A 22,998-nucleotide genomic window follows, 5' to 3' on the forward strand; every position below is an offset into this window, starting at 1 on the left:
AATACTGGCAAATAGAGAGCTCAATAGATATGCATGATTATGATAGTGAAAAATACCAACGTTCCAAGGAAGCATTGAAACAAAATATTTAAATGGTTTTGAGTTTACACACAAACTCAAATTTTTTTGTTTTATTGAAAATTTTACCAACAATGTAATTTTATGCCAAAGTATTGCAGTCACAAGATTATTGTTACTTTTTGCAAAAACCTATGAGAAAATGGCATAGTAGGTATAACAAGGCTCTCTGCAGCACTGCTACTAGTAAGTGGTGTGGCAAGTGTTTGCTAAATAACTAGACTTTAAATGGTAACCAATCATTGTACGAAGAGCCATACAACGTTTCAGCAAAGACCATTGTCAGCTATGCATAGTTACACGTACATAAGTAAGATATATAGTGCATATTATGCAATATATATATATAGAATATACATAAAAAGTGTGAAAGTTTGATAAAACTGTATTACTCAAAGTTTCATGTAAAAACAATCTTCAGATACAGTATTAATACTGTATCTGAAGATTGTCTTTACATGAAACTTTGAGTAATACAGTTTTATCAAACTTTCACACTTTTTATATCTATTTTAGATCAGCTCAGAAAACTTAGACCACTTTTATAGACAACGTGACCATAAATACAATTCTTTTGTGCATATATATACATATATATATATTATATATACATATATATATATATAATGTATATTTACTACGCATAGCAGAAATGGAGATTGTATTTACTGCATAAAGTGCACACATATACAGATTGTCAGTGGGCATACGTATGCGATAACAGAATATATCTTCAAGCTGACCATCTGATCCATACCAAAATTAGGGAGCCGTGAGTAGCTGGCTTCATGTAACAATAAGCAGTGTGTCTTATTACTCTTTAAGCTAGGTGCGTTTATCGACGATTACATGCAATGTTTAGTCACTGTAAAAATGGTGGCACTACATTGTTGCAAGCAAAAGCAGATAAACCTTTAATGCTTACTCATTGCTTACCTTTACAGTAAGAATCGATCTATCATTCACAAAACTCACTTGAAGTCATTTCAAGTTCAGAATATGGAACGTTTCATGTATACAGTAAATGACTCATAGCAGCAATATACTTTTTGAATATACAATGTATATTAATTACTGGTGCTACGCGCGTTGTGAAAGGCACCTTTAGCAACGCACGTAGTATCCGTGATACTAATACATATATTGACAAGAAACTATCAAAAATGTAAGACCAATGATATACAGCCTTTACAGGGAGCTGTATATCATTGGTAAGACCGATCACCAGGAAGCTTGCGAAACATGGGTTGCCAACTATAAGCCATAAAAACTTCGTAAACACTGAATATCAAACATTACAAAAAACACCCATAAATAATTCACGCAAATCAGTAATAAAAATATATAAACATGAATGTATAAAGAAAATTTACCGGTGATTACTTTAAAATAATGTAAACAGTTGCAATCACGAGCTCCTCCTTTAAGGGGCGAGGCTTGAGATGCGTGATAGCCAGAGTTTATAATTTTGTTTGGTTTAGCATATCGTATCAAAATTTGAAATTTAGGCAAATATCTTGTGCCCATTTTAACGCTTTGAAATTATTGCGATGAGTGTTTGAGCGAACGGCCGAGGTAAATGAGTGACTGAACGTCAGTGTTCCTCATCACACGCATAATACGCTCAATACGGAATGAATTCAATAATTCGCAGAGCGTTCGCCTTTACGCTTATTTACTGGTCCAAGAGTACCGATATGTCTAAGTGTACTACCGGAATTCATATCGACTAATCAACTTTAGCTAAGACCGAAACGGCTTATGAGAGGGCTGATTAAAATAGATACAGTACGTACAAAGACTTGAAGATCGCCCAAATAAGCTCACATGCATATGTTCCGATATTACTGACGATCTTCTTGACAATCTGTTGGCGCTAATTCTCGTAGACATTCCATATTGTTTGTACGCAATTTGTTGCGCACAAATCCCGAAATACAAAATGGACTATATACAATCCGTAACTGACGTTCAAACAAGGTTTGAGCAAAACAAAACTCTGCCTAGTTTAATGCTTCAAAGATTGAAGGAACGAAAGGCAAAAATTCGTAAATTTATGCTATATGTAAATGGAATGTTAAATGGTGAGGCCTCATTTTAAAAAATATTGATTTGATTCTTTGATGATGATGATGAACTCTTTATTGATAAAATCAAATATGATATACAACAATTAAACAAAAGTCTCTTTTTGCAGGCAAAGATGAAATGAAATTGTATCATCCGATTATAGTACATATTAACCTGAATAGATTGTAATATATTATATAGCCAAAGATAGATAATATTATATACAATTAAAATGGACGTGTTTATTTTGATTGTTCATGTTTGGTAATGTTGACAGTTTGGCAAAATTTTCCACAATCAAGATTGTATTGAATGATAATTTGATATTTGATATACAATTAATATTAATTGTTAATTATTAATTGTTAATTAAAATAATACTGTTAACCCAAGCGTCAGACGCTTGGGTTAACAGTATCTGACCCAAGCATCAGACGGCCCTAGACGCCGTAAAGTGTTAGTGTTATTCGAGTTAACGCCTGACCAGGGCTATAATATTATCATCTGTTGTCGTGTGAACATGAGACGATGTGTGACTTGCAGGAAGTCTATTATGGAGTTCCAACTATTTTCTGTTGGCTGTGTGTGTAATCTAGCATCTTTGTAATCCGCACATAGGCTACATGTATATGGAAGTAATGGTGAGCGGATTTGTCTTCTTTTAAACAAGTGAAAGTTAGACTGTAACTCAATCCTGATCTGAATTGGAATAATTGGCGTCTGCTTTGGCCAATTAACAGGTCACATAGAGCTCCCAAGATGTTCTCTTTCGGTGTTCAGTTTTATTGTTTGTTTGAAGACATGATCTGGGTGTAGATTTGAAAGAAGGCCGTATGGGCATGTTCCATCTCTGATTAGTGCTGTCCATTGTCGTTTCCATTTTTTCTACACAATTGTTGACTTTTATTATCGATATATCATTTTGGGATGTCTTTGAGTGACACAGAACAGTAAATTAGTTTTCCGATGTCTGTTATAATAGCTACTGTTATTGGGCTTTTTTGGGAGCTGGTGAGCTCATCCAATTGGTTAGGATTCACCAATCCTCTCACAATCATCATTCTTTCTTTCATGTATAATAGTTTAATTGGAGAGATGTTAATCAGTAGGTGTAGGGAGTAGCTAGGCGGGTTGTAATGGGCTCCTGAAAGTAGTTTGATGTATGGGTAGAGCGAGATTTTGGGGTTGATGTCCCAGAGTGAGGCCCCATATGCTTAAATGCTATGGGGTTAAATGCTATATGCTAATATCCATAAATGCTTTTGGCAATGTAACTTGAGTAAATATTTTCCTGGCAGTTTTACAGTTGAGGCCAGCGTAGATGAATGGTTTTATCATATTGAATTGCTGTGTTAGACTTTTTATGCTGGAGCAGTGCTGTTTTACAAAGGAGAGTTGATGGTCAACGGTAATGCCTAAAACTTTTGATGTGGGAGACAACCGGATAGAGTTCAAGCTCATGGTGGGGGCGAGATGGTCCCATTAAACACCACAATTTCTGTTTTCTGGTAATTGGCTTGCAGTCTCCATTTTGCCATCCATGTTTCTATAATTTGGCAGTTTGTTTTGCAGCATTCCTTGTAGTTCAGAGTCATCCCTTGCAGACATCAGCACAGTGCAGTCGTCTGCATACTGGAGAGATGTTCCTTCAACTTCAGATAGCATGTCTCTTACATGTATAATGAATAATAGGGGAGATAAGACACTTCCTTGTGGTAGGCCTATATTGCAAGGCTGTGCTGGGTCGATGTAGTTGTTTATTTGGCGGCCCGTAAGGAAGGAGTTGGCTAAACCAAGGAAATTCGTGAATTCCAAACTCTTGTAATCTGTATAGCATCCCCTGATGTGAAACTGTGTCAATTGCTTTCTGGAGGTCTACGAAAAGAGCTGCACATCTTAATTTCTGTTTCACGCTATGTGTAGCTTTGGTGAGCAGGTTGAGGAGGTAAGACTGTGTACCTCTACCCTGCCTGAATCCATGTTGAGTATTTGGAATGAGAGACCAATATTCAATTAACGAGCGTAATCTCCGTTCCAGAATTCTTTCGAGCGTCTTACCAACATAAGAGCTGATAGTAATAGGACGATATGAACCTGTCTCTCTGTAATCCTTTTTCCTGGTTTTGGAGAAAGATGACTAGATTACAGTTGTTCCATGCTGTTTGTGAGATTCTATGACCTTGTTGAAGAGACAGTTTAGCGCTATTAAGAAAAAGGTTTGTTTCTTGTTTGAGCATTATTGATGGATACCATCATAGTCCGAACTTTTCCTTGACGGCTTAAGCTTCTGGATAGTCTGTTCGATTTCATCTATGAAAATGGTGTTATTGAGCTGACTCCATATGTTCATTTTATGTAGCATCTTGAGAGTTGACTGGTTCATGTGGATCGTTGTAGGTTAGAGTGCCACATCCACCAAATATAGTATGGAACAGGTGTTCTGCTTTGGATTTGTCATCCCTGAGTACTTCATCTTGCGACCCAAGAATATCCCCAACATTGTGTTCATTTTTCTTCTAAAATGTAGATTTGAAATCCTTCCAGAAACTTTCAGAACTGTGATCATTAAGTCTGCTAGCTTTGCATTCTAGGTGTTTTTGTTGTGCACTTGATAGTTCACTTTTAAACAGTTGTTTAATTCGATCCAGCTCGTTGCCATTTTCATAAGAGGAATGATATTTGTACCGTGATCTAGCTTGTCGAAGTTGGGAAGACAGCTTGGCGAGTTCTTCATTCCATTATCATGTTTGTTTGTTTTTGCCGATGGGACATGTAACTTTTTAGATTCAGGCAAAATTTTCTTTAGGACTTCCTACATGACAGTTGCATCAGACATTGTGGATAAGTCAGTAATGTGCTGCTCACACATTGTTTTTAGGGTGTGACTGAAGGAATACCAATCGGTGTTGTTCCAGTTGTATATGGTCTTTTTCTTGGTCGATGGTAAGCATATATCGAGCTCTGTTATGACCGGTGTGTGACCCTTATGTTGGGCACCGGTAAAAAGTTCAACAGTATTATCAGCATATTGATTCTTGACAAAGCGAAGGATGTCTGTAGAAGTGACGAACAAATCAATGAAGCTTGAGCTATTGTCACTTGAAAATGTTTGGTTGTCATGTTTGTAGATGACCTCTAGTCCCACTCTGTGAGAACTCAAAAAGGGTGACACTCAAAAGGGTGATGAATTCTGACCATGATCGCTCCAAGTCTCATGGCGAGCATTAAGATCACCAATCAAAAGGATTCCATCAACTTTAAGTGTTGCCATTTTGTTTTTCAAGTTTGCCGTAGCTTGAAGAATTTCCTCTAATTTAGTGCTTTCTCTGGGTGGTGAGTATACTGAACAAATATCGAGTCGATGTGTGCCCACTTTTGCTACAGTGACTAGCGTGTCTGCTGAATGCGGCTCAAGGTCAGGGTATCTGGTGAGTTGTATGTTGTCTTTGATTAATAGCGCCACCCCTCTTTGATAAGGGTTGATCGGATTTGGCTTGATGATGCTTCTAATATTTGAGAATACACCGATGGGGAGCTCACTCAATTTTGTTTCTGATAGACACACAATATCAATGCTTTCACTCCACACATACTGTTCCAGAGTTTTTATGGTGTTTTGGGACATACCATTGATGTTTATTTGACATATTTTATCTGCCATTTTGAAGTTCGTTAGGACATTGGGTGATCTGATTTAGACATTTTTTGTAGTCGTTACATTTGTTGTGTTGGTTGGAATTGTGTTTGCCATTGCGATTTCTGCATTTGAGGTTTTCAGCACAGATTATGTGCGAGCCTTCATCAATGTCCATGCCGTAATGGGGGCATGTTTTTGCACTGTCACATCGGTTTTGAGAGTGCCCGAGTCTCCAGCAGTTTGTACAGTGTCTAATGTGTGGGCTCCACTCCAGTTGTTCTACTCTGACATATTGGTTTTGGCTTCTCAGTTTTAAGCCATCATGTATGGCTTTTTTTAAGTCCTCTGACGTTTTGAAATATATTTTAAGTTCTTAGTTTTTGTTTCAGATGGCCTTTGGTCATTCTATAAAATCATGTGCCCTCAAATGATTGGTCTAGGTCATTCTGGAGGTTAGTGTCCTCCATGACAATAGGTACACCTTTGGCAACACTTATTGTGTTAGTTTGTTTTTTAGGCGCCTCTCTTGCTTTTGATACTCAAAAAGCACGTTTTTTGGCCATTGGGTAATCAAATTGTTTTTCATCTCTTCTGTAGCTAGTTGAATTAATAGCTTACTTTTGTTGTGGGGATAGTGGGTAATACGGTCGATTATAATTTTGCTGTCAAAATGCTTGCAGATTTCTCTTCTGATCTTATGATCAGAAGTGTTTCTGCTGGTGTCTTCATGTCTTCGATGACCACTACTTTGTAGAGTATTCTCCCTGGTTTGTTTGGTGTATGTGGTGGGTTTTGTGTGGTTGTGGGTTGTGTCATATTTCTGCCCTTTCTTTTGTTACTTGATGTTATTCATTGTCCGACTCATGATGAAATTCCTTTGGTGTTGAGGAGGATTCTGAATTGATATATTCTGTAGTGGTGGTGGACCCCTAATGACACAGTTGCTGTATGTTTTCCATTAGGTAACTGATATTTGGTCCAAGAGGGGCCTTCAGCTCTTTGTTTTCTTTTTCCAGGGACTCGATGCGTTTGGACATTATTTCTGTATGTTTCTGGTGTTCAAGATTCATTAACTCCAATTTTTCTTCCAGACGCTGTATTAGGGACATGGCGGTGAAATGGATGGTTGAGTGATATTGTTGGCGTTTTCAGTGGTGAGATTGCTGGATGTCACATTGTTTTTCAGTTGCTTTGTAAGATGGTTTTTATTGGGGTACTTGACTATAGAATTTGGCCTGATGGATTTGTTGGACTTGTCTAATATCATTTAGGGGTCGAACTGTTTTTACGCATCAATTGGGAAGTGTTTGACAGCTTCTTTAAAAGGAGTTGACCTGCGGTTTAGCTGACTTGGAGTGAGTAAGAGAGAAATCATTCTTTATAAATTCTCAAGTGAATATGACATGGCCATATTTCCTTGAATGAATACTGTCTCACTGCTATATACATTGATGTATAAGGACTTTTTGGGGTCCCCAAACTGTGTCCCATTATGGATATCACCTGGATAGGTTTTCCATTCTCTTTGTAGCAAGTCTTTCCAACTTGAAAGATATTCTGAGTGACAGTAGGCAGCCACACTTTCATGGTGTTGACACGTTATAATTTCCATGGCATTATACGTATATATCTTGGAATTTTGGACCACAGTACAAATATTTTTATCATCTTTGTAGTAGCTACTTTTTATTTCACAGAAAGCCTTGTTGAGTGCAACCATTATTGTTGTGCACACTTCTGTACAATCTATTGGGTTTCTATCAGGATGGTATCGTTGGGATAATGGTAAAAAATGTTTCTTCACCAGTACAAGGCAGTTGTCATGAATCTTTGGGGTCTGTGAGATAAGCAAGATGTGTTTTCAGGTGGTGCAAACATGATGTTTGTGATATTAACATGAATATTTATTTATTTATGTTAAATAAGATTTAATTATGCAAGCTCTGATGCCTCACCATACGACATCGACTGTGGGGTTCACAGCAATGTAAAGGGAACCGAAATGTAAGTTGGATATCTAACCCAGCTGCACATGCACTCACAGGCACTCACATGCACTCTAGCCACGTTGGGCTCGTTAGGATTCACACCAGCGATTGCTAAAAATAAAGTCTTTCCAAATCCGAAATCTAGGAAATTCTCTAATAATGTGTTACTATTTTGCTGTATGCGCAATCTCAGTAATATTCATTCTTAATTTTTGCTAAAAATGAGAGGTGTTGTGTACCTAGTACGTGTAAGGAGTCAATTTCTGTTCAAATTTCTTGAGCAGATTTTGCAGCGTCTATTCGCGATCTTGACCTTTACATTTGACTTTTTTGGGAGATGAATTTCATTTCTTACAAATTTGTTAATCAAAAAGTTGTCTTTTGTGATTCTAACCTGTAATAAAAGGTCAGATTGTTACCACTCCTTCTTTACCATAATTATAATCAGCAGCTCTGAACAAATTGCCTTGTATTTTCCCACCAATTCACATCCACCACAACTATTTGGTGAGATGGCTGTTACACGCATTGCTTGCAATGACTTGATGAAAATTTATCATAATTTGTACTCAATGTTTTTTATCAATTGCGTTATTTTTTCTTCTTGCATTCAAACCTAGTTTTATGTTGTAATCCTATGGAGCACCCCTTACTATGTTTCAATGCTCTACCACGAATGCTGTCAACTCTCATACGTATCACTTGCGTTACCTTACTAGATTCAAAATACATTGCGTATAAATTTTATTTGTATGTGTAGTTCTTTAAATACAATCTGCAAAATGTTTAAAGTAAAGCAATTCTGGCAAATGTTTAAATATGTAAGCTTTAGCACTTTTTGGTGTGAAATGTTATTTATAACATGAGATATCAGCACTGCATTCTGCCATTCTCCTACTCACAATCACACTGATTATTAAGACTAGAAATAGATTAGGGATGGCTGTGGGCATAAACTTGAAAAAAACATCACTGTAAATTGGTTATTCAAATAAGAGTGACAGGTCTATTAGTAAGAGTTTGTTTACAGCAATTTAACAAAATTTCTGCAAATTTAATTCAGCTTAATTTAATTTAACAAAACAATGATTTTCATGATTCTCTATAGTGTCATAGTTGCCATCTAACATTTCAATCTGGGTTAGCTAGCTTACCTATACATGTATAGTAATTTTCACTACATGTATTTGTCCACATGTAGTTTTATTGTACATATGCTTTCTTTCAGTTCAATTTTAGTTATTTATGTCTATTCCATACCTTTTAAAAGTTCTCTTCACTATAAAGTTACTGCACCATTTTAAACTAAACACAGAAAATTACCAATGTCAATTTTTGAAGGTAAACTGGCTCTTTATTTAATCACTGTTATAATGCGGTAATGAAATGCAGTAGTAAGGTTAATTGAAGAACCATTGTTACGTTGGGGAACACTGAACACTAGTGTCTTTTCTTATCACAATAGTAAGTAAATATTAGTGCCTAAAATATTAGTGCCGTTATTATTTAGCATCCTTCGGCATTTTAATAACAACTAGCATTGTCACTCAACAGCTCAAGTCTAAGAAATCATACCGAGCATCTGTATTAGTCTAAAATTATTCAATTGAATATGTGATTACTGGAAACAACACATGTTCTATGTTTGCCCCCACTGTTCTTAAATTTGAATGATGCAACGTAATGCAGAAACATCAAATGAAATGAATAGGTAATCAGTCCTACATATATGTTAGCACACTACGTAATATACTGCGTATTATCCAACACGCTATTTGCTCTGGGAATAAACCAAAAATGTAGAGGAAACATACATAAATGTAGTAGAAACTTTGTAAATTATTTATGGCTGAGATGTTTTATCATTCATCATCATTTTTGCGCTCTAGTTAAAAATCTCTCAGTCATGAATGCAAATAAGATTGTTAGCTCAATTAGATCTATTCAGCCTTTTTTAAATCAAATCTTCAGCAATAAAAAAATTTTTTTTGCCAGTTTTGAAAGGAACTAATAAATTTGTTCATTTGTGCATCAACAATTTAGAGATTCACAGAGATACCAGGGTCAGTAGGTATGGCAGTAATGGCACAATAAATAATTAAATATTCAATAACAGTGATATACTATCAGCATTAGTCTCAACAGGGAGCTCAACCTAGAAATCTGAATTTCATGCAAAACAGTCACCCAAATGCATATTTTTGCTGGGACTAATGCTAATTCTGTCCAAGTTCAATTCCTTCAGCATGTTTTTGACTAAACTTCACACTATCTCACCCTTAGTTTTTGCAAAAGGGTTTTGGTTTTCACATGAATATCAAGGGCAGCGGCAACCTGGAAATAGGCATTGACGGGTCCTTATCCGTACGACTGAGCAAGTTAGTTCATAGTCCATGAAATTTTTATGTATCATGGTTCATCAACAGTACTCCGAATTTTTTTGAGAAAGCACATAATAGGTAACACAACAGAGTTAGAAACACTGCGGTCTGCCAAGCAACACTGAAGCTATCTCACACGAAACTAACAGTTTTTCAAATGATTCAAGCAATTGAGGTTTTGTATATGCTGTGAGAGATTTGCTACCACAACCGCTTTATGTTTCAGTTACTGTCTAACCGTAGCTAGAGTTGAGTCCCAGCTGGTGTATACATTTTGAACCGTAAAGCGAATAGTAATCGTGTACTAAAAATATATAGTACACCTCACTACTGTATTATCAATAAAATAATCCAAGTCATGCTGGGCAAAAATAACAATGACTAGCACTGGGCATTACTATTATTAACAAGACCTAGAATTCTTGAGGAAACAGCACATCGGCTCATTGAATAGTGAGTTTCAATTCACCGGTACGCAATGTGGAGTGGTTGTAATGCCGAATTATCTTTTGACGTTTGCTGATGGTTCCAATCACTTCGATTGTTCAATGCAGTGCCTAATAGACATCTAAAATGTTTGAGTCATATATGGCATGTGACTGAGGTTTAAAAGAGAAAGGGCTTGAACAATCTTGCGCTCATCTCGGTCTTCCAACAAGTTTTCGTTCTTCCATCAATGATGAGTCTTGCAGGCAATATTCTCTAAGGCGTGTTTGTCAAACATTTGTTCAATCCTAAGAGTGACTGATTGCAGCTTCCAGTTTTTCTTGAACATGGTATTCACACTTAGATAACTTTGATTTGCACCACTAGTATAATAGTATACTGCTAGCGCAACACTTGACAATGATAAACTGCCTCCCTGATATAACATCTTTTTGCTACATAGAGATATTTTATCTTTTTCATATTACAGGTTCTACTTGGTGCAACAAAGTCCTTATCACCAGTTTTTTTTAATAATTCTTAACAAGCATCTTCTTGCACAGCTACTGGCTCATGTTGCGAGTTATCCATAGACACAAAGTTTTAGTTATATTTAGGTTATAATCATCAGCAACCCTTTTTTAGCTAAAACGATTGTCAAATAATGTGTTTTTTGTCAGAAAAAGACGTGACATAATACTGCTGTTTTCTGTATAAGACTCAGCCTCATCAATTTCTTGATGATGCTTATATTATTATATACATGTAGGCCTCTTGATTATCTTTAGGCTTTCTTTTTAGCTGCTTTCACAAATAAAAGGCTGCTTGTTTCATGGTTGTCGTAGAGTAGTGATACTTCCTTTGTTTTATAAAGTGTACAACAAGCTAGTAAGCTGTTTCCATCTTGTTCCAATATAGACATTGTATTCCCTCACGATTTATACTGCATGGTTGTCATTTTGAAATGGTCTCAAAGTAAAGCCTTGAGTTTTTATTGAAAATCTTTGTAGTTTCAATCAAGTTGTAAACAAGTTAAATGAAAAAATTGAAAATTAAATTAGATTAATTTTAATCATTATTATTTAATGTGACTAAGCGACAGTTCTAACAGTGACAGCATATTACTGCTATGATGTTTACAAGCACCAGCAGGGGTGGATCTAAGAAAAAAATTGTGAGGTGCAAAGTTTGTGTAATATATATCTAGGATGGGAAGGGGTGCGGGGGGTGCTGAACATTTTGAAATTTAGGCATCTTATAATGAAGGAGAGGTGTGTTTGAGCCCAAAAAAGTATAATCATTTGTTTGCAGCAAACAACAAGTTTAGAGGTAAAATTTGACATTAGATATGATTGATTAAATTGGTGTTTTATAATGTTTACTATACTATGTATATCAAGATTGCATGTGAACAGAAAGTTAATAAACAATTGTGCAATAAAATAAAATCAAGTTTTCAAATGCGTAAGCAGCATAAACGTCTATTTTGCACATGTACATCTACGAAAAATGTTTTGTAGTATTAGCTACACAACGATGCTCCTATAAAACAGACATAGTAGGGCATACTTTTTGGAATTGTTGTTTTGTTGTTGAAAGAAATGATCCAAAGTTCGTTTTTAGCCTTCCTTCTGAGACATTTTGCTTTTAAAATTGCTTGTAGAACTTCTTTCAAAAAGTTGTGGCTCAATTGGGGATGTCTATTGGGACTACCCTCATTTGTTTATAAGCTAAACAAGTTTAGGTCAAGGTTATTAAAACTTGATCGTTATGGCGAGTCCTACTTGGCTGTTTTTGTTCATTTCCTCCCAAAGCAAGTTCTCAAGGAAATGAAATGTAATTCACTCAATTCTTGATGGATTTTAAATCATTTTTTTTAATTTTTTTGCTTTATTTAGGGTGTTGCATTTGCACCATATGCACCACAGTAAATCCGCCTCTGACCAGATTGACTATCTCACTGTTGCAAGCTGTAAACATTGAAGAAAGTTAAAACAGTTTTGTTAATAGTATTCAATATAATAGAGTTCAATTAGCAGCCATCTGTGTCAATTTTTAAACAACTGTAAACTATGATGAGAGCAATGGAAAAATGTCAATAAAATAGACAAACAACCAAAAATTTGAGTTTAACACGGTGGTATCAGATTTGAATGGGTAAAAACTTAATAACAAAATTTGAAATGATCTTTAAAAATTTTCATGGCGTCATAGATAGATTATTTCAGACCTACGCCCGCCACGGCTGCCAATGCTGAAGAAATATTTTAAAACTTTGCTAGTACATAACAACACGCTTAATTAGTATTTACATTGACCGAGCGATTCACTTGCTATAGTTCTTACTCTGTCAGAGGAAAGTCAGTGTCAATTTATTTGAGAGCAGGCACCAGTGCAGGGCTGCCACATGAAAAATTAGCAATAAACTCAAGCTTCTAACAATCTAGCCTATTTAGCATTGACACAATAACAACACCAATATAACCATTGAAAGACTAGCAGTTGGTGAACACCATTTTCAAAGGCGTCACCAACTTGGTTAATAAAAACTGGCTCTTTTTTACAGTGAAGTTGATTAAATTACCATTTAGTAGTGCTTGAGGAACCTAGGAGTTGTCTGCCCAGCTGCAGTCTTTATTGATACTTCTGTGGCTGTATAGTTTTTCTTAATAACGTTTAGAAATTCCAAACGTTACACACAAAGATTTTTGTGTAGACATGTTATCATGCTGTAAACTCAGCTCTATAGACTACAAGTACTACACCACAGACTCTGAAGTGTTACATCTGCTACAGCCTTTCCATCATTCACATTACCTTTGAAACTTTCTTTGAGTCAAAAGTACATGTATATGAAATTCTAAAAATACTAACAAAACACCAACCATATGACAATTGACATGCTATATGTGTGATCGGCAAGCGATATTCAATAAAGGCCTATGTGAAGAATTTTGTTTCATATTGAAGCTTTGACTCTGACACTAACTGTGTTATTCCCAGCATACAGGTCAATTGATGTAGCATTATAAATACTTATATATTCATATAAATGTTATGTGTTGTGTTGTAGATACGGAGAAAGACATGCAGATGTTATGTCAACACTTCATGGATATCAGTGAGTCTGTGTAGGTATTCGTCGGTTCTTACAGGTTTTTGGCTTGTTGAAACAGTTGTGGTTAGTTTGCTAGCTTTTATCTCTAACTGTCAAGATGTACTTTTATTTTATTGCTGATGTCATGGAGGTAATCCGCTTTATGATGAGTTAGAAAAATAGCGCCCCATATCTGGCTATTTGATTTTTGTCGACACATTGTTGGCTAATTCAACAAGAGTCCTAAATTTGTCATAAGTTACTGATCATTTCATGTCGAAATGTTTAGCACAGCTCAACCATTATGGTCAAGTGAACAAATATTATCTTCGCAGATCAGAGCCTGTACAGAAGTCAAAACTGGTGTCAAGGTTGCATCCAAAGGTAAATGACGTAATGAATATCTTTAAAAGTGTTGACTTATGAGCCTCTAGGAATAAAAGCTATCATAAATGTTAAAGCTGTTTTGTGGACAAATGCACAAGTAATCGCTAGATATTATTTCAATATTGTTTTATGTTCTCTTAGATTAGCATATGTAGTGTTTATGTCTCCAGTTTTATCCTATAGTTGGAACTGTCAGATGTTGAAAATTTCTCACGCAGTGCTCACTGTTTGTTTGGTGCTCTAGCCATCTCACTCACACTTAGTGCACTCCAGCCAGAAGATTCACACTTACTACTCTAGTTATCTGACGCATTTTAGGCATTTAGTTGGCATCAGAATGGGTGAACTGCTATTGGCCGGTCTCACGTAGGAAATGTAATATGTAGCTTTGTTCTTCAAGTTTGGTTGAAATAAAATAAACAGAAATAAAAATAAAATAAAATAGTTTGGTTGAAATTCTTATTTATTTTTCATTTATTTTCTGCTTCGATATATAGTGCAGTTTTGTAGGTGTAAAATAATCTCACTGCATGGTTGTGATATAAAGAAGGCTGATACATATTTACCAACTATGCAGAAACATTTGCAATAAAAGCACATAGCTAAGTTAAAACTCAGTACCTAGTAAGATTTTTTTCAGTATTGGATGAGGCGGAGATCTGTTAGCTGGCCATTAAGGTTTCATGCAGCAATACTATGTGTGTTTCTATTTACATCTGTGCTTATATTGGTAGTTTTCAAAGATAATTGACAAACAGCCTATACAAGATACTACTCTGTAATATTTTAAACATACATGCATTTATAAATTATTAAAATATTACATATCAGACAGTAAATCTATACTGCAACAATTATGGGACAGATCTTATTACAGTTCTAGTAACTTGTTCAATTTTTATAAACAAGCTACATGTGGTAGGTAATAGATAATCTATATTTCTCAAAGTTGGTCTGTAGGTACATGAGTAGTTCCAGCTAGAACTAGTAGATATCTTGGATATAAAAAATAATCTGTATTTCAGAAGGTTTGATCTTGGACCCCGCGATTAGCTGGCCCGACATCTTACCAATTCTGCCACACTAGCTTGATGGATTCATTGGGCAATATATGTAGTTATATGGGAGCAAATACGCTACAGCTCTACGTCACGATGCAAAGTCATGAGAATTGGTAGCTCTTATTAGTGAGCTTACTCAAATTATCCATTGGCAATGTGCCAGGCTAATAGTTAGTGGCAGGCAATTCTCATTACCTTTCATTGTTTATAAGCTGATTTTTAATACTCTGGCAACGCTGGGTAGCACAGCTAGTCTTTTATATAGTAGCTATGGAGCTAGTAAACAGATGACCATGTATTTAGATATGTTTTAGAGCAAACGGCACTTGAAACACATTAAACGCACTGCTAGTCATCGTAATGAGGAGGAAGTTGTGGTGCCCGAGACTGACCCAAGCAGCCTCAAGGACATGCCAGACACACAGTTAAAGACTGTTGTTCCAGAAACTTGTGCAGCTCAGAGTTATGTCCAGTCTGAACTCTGTAGCGTTGACAGTATTAAAGGAACTGAAGCTACCACTGTCGAGTCTAAAGAACAGATTCATCATGATGGTTCAGTGAATGAATGTTCAATTGAAGATGATGAAACTATTGGAATACATTTGGATCAAAGTTTTCCGTCATATGCTGTGATAACTTCAAATTGCTCCAAACAAGTTGATAATGCTAACACATGCAGGGAGATTTCAGGATCCAAAGGAAAGTTGAAGTCAGCTGCAATCACAATAGAACCTCCAATTAATAGCCCTAATTTAAGTGACCCGGATGAGGAGACATATTTTTTATCTCCGGTTACAAATCTCGTCAATGATGTGCTTGGCGCCGCTAAACCCTCTCATGGCACTGATAATGCTAAGTCTGTGGGAGTGGAGAGTACTTACCTGTCGCGTTTTAACCACCAAATGCTACATAAAAGCCCATCACATAAAATTCCATTAGAAAATGTAACTGGACACCGTAGCCCACCAAAGAGTGATAAAAAAAATTTAGAAAGAAAATGTAATGCAGTAGATCTAACAGCTTCTCCGGCATTGTTTGCTGACAGTGAAGACAACGGAGAGCTAGAGGGAAGGGAGGATCAACTGGCAGGTGCCTGTAGAAAAACCATAGCTGTTAATCCTTCCAGCTCTGATCATACCGATAGGACAGCAAAGGTGTGTCTAATCTTACTTGCGTTCTGTTTAGTTTTGCGGATTCGATAAACCATTTTGAATGTCTTAGATCACTAATCCAATTATCCTCATCATTTGCGTGCTAACTGTATGGCAATTATTTTTTCTACTAGGTACTGCCTTTGACTTACCGGTATTTATTTTTGGAAAATGCGCTGAGACCCTTGATTTAGGTAAATATGTTACATTCTATTTGACAAATCCACTGATGGAAAACAATGCAAATATGAAAAAAAATTTGGTTTTCAACTGTTCGGAAATTATTGTCATTTTAGAAAACAGTTACATGTTGGCCTATTGGCTACCCAAAGCCTGCTCCTCGTGGAGAGTTGGTTGTGGAACCAGCTACGAAAGGAAGGTCACGTAGAAAACCTCGTCAGACAAGACTAGACGGCTTTTTGGCTAAAGCAGCTTTTTATAGCTCTATGGAATCTTCTAGCAATGAACCACTAATTGTTATGAAGGCAACTGGTTCTGCCCACAGCAGCATATCTGAACCCGTGAAGGTTGATGCTAGTAGCAGCTCTGAGTCAGACGGTAAGTTAGCGATTGGTTAGTGATTGTCTGCTGATAAAACACTGTTGGAATGTCTCTCCTTGACCCCTAGACTGGTTCTACTGTCTGTGTGCCTGCAGCAGACTTAGTGATTGTGTGCTCATAAAACACTGTTGGAATGTCTCTCCTTGACCCCTAGACTGGTTCTACTGCCTGGGTGCCTGCAGCAGACTTAGTGATTGTGTGCTCATAAAACACTGTTGGAATGTCTCTCCTTGACCCCTAGACTGGTTCTGCTGTCTGTGTGCCTGCAGCAGACTTAGTGATTGTGTGCTCATAAAACACTGTTGGAATGTCTCTCTTTGACCCCTAGACTGGTTCTACTGCCTGGGTGCCTGCAGCAGGTAATAATAGTGCAAGTATAACTAAAAAAATATCAAACACATAATTGTCAAATTTTACTGTAAAATATTATTTTTGTTGTTAGTTTTGTAATAACTGTAACGATTTGTATTTCGTGTTCTCATCTTTCATCCATTTTTTTAATCGACAGAAATAACATATATCTGTTAAGTGTTCTATTCATTTGCAGTATATATGGGGAATAAACTGGTGGACTAGTTTTGTTCATTAAAGATATACATCTGCCATCTTTCTCCCCTCTCTCCCTCCTCTCTTTCTCCCTCTCTTTCTCCCTCTCCTACACTCTCTCTCCCTCTCTTTTTCCCTCTCTCTTCCTGCCTCTCTCTCCCTCTCTCTCTGAGAGAGAGGGAGGCCTCTCTCTCAGAGAGAGAGGCAGAGGGATGTTATGATGGAAATAGAAAAGCATATACAAGTGTGCATGTGTAAGTTTGTTAGCTATTAACGACACTGGTACATAGATACATGTATTATGAGTATAATGCTGTCTACTTTTAGATGTCTGTGATATAGATGTAGCTGTACTGAGAATACCAAATACAGCTGACAAAAGCAAAGAAAAGACTGAAAGGGAAGAGATTCTTGAAGATAAGTCTGCTGAGTTTGATATGTGAGTTATTATTAAACAATTAAATATAAATTAGTATTGAAGACTGGCTGATGCACTCTAATTTTTAAGAGTTGTCTTCTATATAAGTATTGTGTAGATAGTTGTAAGCTTTATGCAGTTTGTGTAGGACATCATTTTATTATGTATTATTCCTACCAGGGTTCCTAAGAAGGCTAAATATGAGATTGGACAAGTGGTGAGGGGAAAGGCGCGGAAGCATTTGACAGGCTATCGTTGCAAGCAGTGTTATGAGGTAGATGGCTATGTTAACTTTTTTATTGCTTGTCTCCTTAAGAGGCTGCTACTTACTCGTGTTTCTTCGTCTTGCTCTCAGTTGTTCATATGAGATCAACTGGCTTGGATTAAACATCAATTTGCAGATTTGTTGCTTTGGTTCAATGAATAAACATTGGTGATTCCATATTGCTTGCACGTTATTGGCCGGTGTTGTCAATGCACTCTCTTGGTGGTTTTTGGAATCTGCAAGTTCATTCAGATATGCTTAGCTACTATGTTCTATCTGACATTAGCTTGTGTTTTTAGCAGCTAACACCGATTCAGTATTAATGAATTCTATGCAGCCTCACTCGCATGAAATTCATCTCTGCTGTAGCAATCTCCATTTTAGTAGTACTGTATTGTTCTACACTAAATATTATAGCAAATACTACTTCCTCATTTAGATTGTTAGACTTGATTAAAACATTATTATGACATGGATGTCTGCAGCGTCACACAGAAGGACTGAGTAACTCTGTTGGCGCTCATGTTTTGCTCCTAAGCTGTAAACTACATGTACCAATTTTGTATCAGTGGAGTTGTCTCATCCTTGGCCCAACCACCCTTATACATCGGAGTTCTCTCAATCTTTGCAAAAGTCCTTAGATCAGTGAACGGCGGCAGCAAGGCCATTTTTTTAATTGAATTATAGGTATCGCTAGTTCTTATATAATATACATGGCCATACATCTATATACAAATATATTCACATGCCTCATTTGGGTATACTTAGTGCAAAGGCATTCTTATGTTGCAGTACTACAGTACCCTTGACTTGAGTGAGGACCAAATTCAGCGAAGATTGAACATGGTGTGCAGACATCGTGCTGTCAAGCCTCCCATGGAGACACCTCCTAATTTTTGGAACATGTCAATTGCATCATTGGACTCGCCTAAAAAATAGGCCTAGTTCGTCATTGGCTTCCCATCAATAATAATCAATGTTTATTGCATCTTTTCATATTTTTTAAAGGTTATACTTGATGTATCACTGGACCATGTAGGATAAATTCAGATAATTTCTGAAGTGTTCACCACTTAGTCCTACAAATTATACACGGTCAATCAGGATAAACTTTCTTTTTTGACACATTTTATGATTTATTTTTAAATACAGCAACTATATTTCAATACATCTATAGATATGATTTTAACACCTGCACCCATGTGCAAGTTATTCAAATCTAGGCTAGCATGGCATAAAATGACAAACGGCACATAAACTACCAACATTTTGCCCTTTAGTATGAGAATCGGTGCCGTAACTGGATTTGTCACAGCATGATATACTCAATTGTCACTGCAAATAAATAGCATTGTTTGAAAGAATGTTAAACTACTGTGTGTTATGCAGATCTTGAAAAAGCTACTCCTGCACTATCGTATCGGATGTTGTAGGTGCACCTGATTTGAAACACCCACCAACTCATTTACCTGCCATGTCAGCTAGTTTCGCATGACCAACTATATGATAGAAATATTTGCACTTCATTAAATAATACGGAGTTCAGTCAGTATACATCAACGAGAAGGACTTCAAACACAGTTGTAAACAGACAACTGATGATTACCTACCTAAGAGACGTGCAAACAGTTTTATATCTTGTTGATCGCAATAGAGCATGCATTTATTAAAGTGTGATAATTGCTGCAATTGCAGTACACGTACAGTTATAAATATTGAACAAAAGAAATTAACTTTATAACAGAAAACCATAAGTCTGTGTAAAAAGCAGCTTTCAATATCCATTAAAATGGCATATAAGGAAACAAACTATACCAGAGTCGCATTCAATTTATTATATTCATGATCAATTCAGAAATCATTGCAAGGTCATCAAGCTGTAGACTTGTGCTTGTCTTCAAAATGCTTGCGCACCTGTAATATAACATTATAGGATCTTATGTGATTGGACTGTAAATAAAGAGTGCTGAATGCGTAGTCAAACAATACTTGTAAATAAAATATTGATGAATAAACATGCACTTACTAGTTTAGATATATGGTCAACTGATGATGCATTGCGGCCAGATATGACTTTACTGAGATCTTTGTCATTGTATGGCTCCTTAATCTCCACATCTTTGAAAGCCACAATAGTCTTACCAGACCAAGTCAAATCAACAATGCTACAGAAAGACAAAACCACAGCACTGTATACAATTTAAGCAAGTATCAATGGATCATACCGAAGTTGGTAGTGATGTGCAAGTGAATTACACCTGTTAAGTCCATTGACTAAAATAGCGTTGGCTATAGGACAAAAATAATCAAAATTTGATAATGTTAATAACCAATCATCTATCACGTTTAAGAATAATAAAAAACAAGCAATATAGAAATTGTCTATTAGCATGTCTTTTAGAGAATGATTGGTTTACTTACGTTTTCTGAATGAAATTGAAAAGACTCTGTCCCTCTTTACTGACTCCTACACCGATGTGTGATATTCTCTCAAGTTTTCTGTCTACTTGCTCGCTCACCCGTTTGGTCAGCTATAAACAGTATTGCAAAATGTGGTCATACTCAACTGGAGTTTCAGATCTAACTCCTGATCAAGCAGTTACTTTAGACCTAAAATTGTGGGCCATGTTCAGATGAGCATCTGTTAATACCGTGTTGTTAAGCAGGCTTTTTCAGAAACACTAATTTCAAGAAATTTAAAGCATCAGCTTTTTGTAACTAGTTAAAATGTTTATGCATATTTGAAAACAGCTAAAAAACCCTCTGGTCTGAACCAATCATTTGATGACACATATAAAGAATTGTGCATTGTTGTTTAGGGCTGCTAACTAATGAACTGACAGCATTTGAACCTTACATACAGAACAATTGTGCAACAAATAATTACTGAATATTTCAGTTTTAAGCTGTTGTAAAGAGCAAAATCATCGACGAGAGATAAAAGACTAAATTCACTTGGAAAGTAAAATCTCGCTCTAATACCCCTACAATGTTATTGATGCTTGCCCGAATGTAACACTGAAATGTGCTGCACATATTGCTATCAAAAATACGCACAGCAAAAATAGATTGCAATTGGTTGAAGCGCTTGAGAATTTAAACAAGCATTTTATAAACAATAACAGAAAATCTTAGTTATTAAATTGCACTTATTATGCGTGTACGTGTTAGTTGAGTAAATGCTAATCCTAATTAAATGCTTCATCCAAACTTAATACGCATATGCTCCTTCCACCAAATCGCTAAAAATGTTTGGTTTCAAAACTCCATCTGGTTCCTGGAAACCATCCTTTGAAACACCCGCCTGTAGACTCTCTGACACCCACTAGTGGACAATCTGACACCCACCAGTGGACTATCTGACACCCACCAGTGGACTATCTGACACCCACCTGTAGACTATCTGACACCCACCTGTAGACTATTTGACACCCACCTGTAGACTATCTGACACCCACCTGTAGACTTTCTGACACCCACCTGTAGACTATCTGACACCCACCTGTAGACTATTTGACACCCACCTGTAGACTATCTGACACCCACTTGTGGACTATCTGACACCCACCTGTAGACTATCTGACATCCACCCGTGGACTATCTAACACCCACCTGTGGACTATCTGACATCCACCTGTGGACTATCTGACACCCACTTGTGGACTATCTGATTGAAAATGAAAAAACTCTGGGAATCGCCAGGCTTACTACTAGCTCTCTATAAAAGTCTTCAATTGGCAGGTTGAAATCATAGTTGTTTCCCCAGCCATGACCAAACATGCCTGTACATTTTAACCAGTTACAAAAAACTGATGCTGTAAATGACCTGAAATTTGGTGCTCGACATAAAATACTACATTTTACTACATGGGGTTAACAGATTTTTTAATCTGAACCTACCAAACAGGACCTTTAATACTTTTCAAAATATGCCACTTATTTGCATGTTGACATAGAATAAATAACTACAGTCCTTAAAAGGCAGTTATGAGAGATATTTAAAACTTGATTCCAGTAAAATGAGAATGTACCTTGTTGTTGTCCAAAGAGATAAGAGGCCGTTCTTTCTGGCTTGCTGGTTCTTTTTCCACAAAAACATGCTTAAGGTTATTTGTGTTTAACATATGTATAGTGTTATGTTTATGCCTAGATCCAGGTTCTAGAGGAGACACTGCAACGTAAAGGACATCAAGTAATCTCAATTTGAAAATGCAGATGGGAAATCAGTACTAATCGCCTCTTAAACCATAGTGAAGTCACACAATGAAAATTAAGCTACATTCACATTAAATAAAACGTGCAAATGTTTTTTCTAGACAAAAAGAGATTTATAAGTATTAAACAGTGACAAAAAATGATCTGAAACAACGTGAATTTCGATCCAAAATACTTTTATAATTACGAGATGTATTATTGATACACATCCAATGGTAAAATTCTAGATATTTTTTCCCAATATATCTAGCTTATACAGTACAAACACAAAAACGTTAAACATGGACATCAAAGAGTATTGTTCAGTTTTGATCAAAAAATATATTGAAATGTGTATACCTATTAAAATGGCCTTTTTATTTAGATCAAGAGCTAATACTTCCCCCCGTATCTCAGTATCGTGACAAGTAACGCATTTCACAATAGTTCCAGCCTCCAACTCCAAACCGAGATCACCAGGCTCACCGGCTGGAGCCTCAACACGAGTCATTTTGTTTACGAGTTCTTTTGCGTTTGACAAAATGTGAGGTAAAAAGGATAAATGTCGGTACACCAAATAGTTTGCTTTTCTTGTCATATTATGTAAGTATGACAGTCTTTGAACTATTTACGTTTAAAGAAACGTTGGAACTCGAACTAAACAACATTGACCTCTTCTAGACTATAACATTACTTATCAAGCACATTTTTTGTAAGGCAGAAACGTAACAATAGCGC

At 36.3% G+C, this 22,998-nt stretch overlaps 3 protein-coding genes across 3 annotated transcripts in view; 1 reads left to right on the forward strand and 2 right to left on the reverse strand.

Annotated features, from left to right (window-relative positions):
• Nucleotides 1–1,484, reverse strand: part of LOC137405111 (uncharacterized) — a 33,304-nt gene extending 31,820 nt beyond the window's left edge. The window contains exon 1 of the mRNA XM_068091337.1: nt 1,452–1,484. The gene's annotated coding sequence lies outside the window, so the exon portion shown is untranslated. The remainder of the gene's footprint in view (nt 1–1,451) is intronic.
• Nucleotides 1,485–2,030: 546 nt separating this feature from the next.
• On the forward strand, nt 2,031–19,225 carry LOC137408891 (uncharacterized). Its single transcript, XM_068095511.1, has 8 exons — nt 2,031–2,162; nt 13,654–13,711; nt 14,013–14,061; nt 15,440–16,279; nt 16,573–16,834; nt 17,711–17,822; nt 17,982–18,075; nt 18,859–19,225. The coding sequence occupies exons 1-8, from the start codon at nt 2,090–2,092 to the stop codon at nt 19,003–19,005; spliced, it is 1,635 nt and encodes a 544-aa protein (XP_067951612.1). The 5' UTR covers nt 2,031–2,089; the 3' UTR covers nt 19,006–19,225.
• A 479-nt stretch (nt 19,226–19,704) lies between these two features.
• Nucleotides 19,705–22,822, reverse strand: LOC137410547 (protein LSM12-like). The gene is made up of 5 exons (XM_068095983.1): nt 22,621–22,822; nt 22,098–22,237; nt 20,488–20,597; nt 20,093–20,231; nt 19,705–19,980 (listed from the first exon to the last, which is right to left on the reverse strand). Exons 1-5 carry the CDS (start codon nt 22,769–22,771, stop codon nt 19,939–19,941), a joined length of 582 nt encoding a protein of 193 aa, XP_067952084.1. The 5' UTR covers nt 22,772–22,822; the 3' UTR covers nt 19,705–19,938.
• Nucleotides 22,823–22,998: the final 176 nt, after the last annotated feature.

Source organism: Watersipora subatra, chromosome 1, assembly GCF_963576615.1.
Source record: "Watersipora subatra chromosome 1, tzWatSuba1.1, whole genome shotgun sequence".
NCBI classification, from domain to species: domain Eukaryota; kingdom Metazoa; phylum Bryozoa; class Gymnolaemata; order Cheilostomatida; family Watersiporidae; genus Watersipora; species Watersipora subatra.

Coding starts and splice junctions, on each gene's coding strand:
- LOC137408891 (XM_068095511.1), top strand. CDS start 2,090: ATGCTTCAAAGATTGAAGGAACGAAAGGCAAAAATTCGTAAATTTATG. Junction 13,712..14,012: donor ATGGATATCAGTGAGTCTGT/GTAGGTATTCGT, acceptor TTATCTTCGCAG/ATCAGAGCCTGTACAGAAGT. Junction 16,835..17,710: donor TAGCAGCTCTGAGTCAGACG/GTAAGTTAGCGA, acceptor GTCTACTTTTAG/ATGTCTGTGATATAGATGTA.
- LOC137410547 (XM_068095983.1), bottom strand. CDS start 22,771: ATGACTCGTGTTGAGGCTCCAGCCGGTGAGCCTGGTGATCTCGGTTTG. Junction 22,238..22,620: donor TAAAAAGGCCATTTTAATAG/GTATACACATTT, acceptor TTTACGTTGCAG/TGTCTCCTCTAGAACCTGGA. Junction 20,232..20,487: donor TTCAATTTCATTCAGAAAAC/GTAAGTAAACCA, acceptor GTCTTTCTGTAG/CATTGTTGATTTGACTTGGT.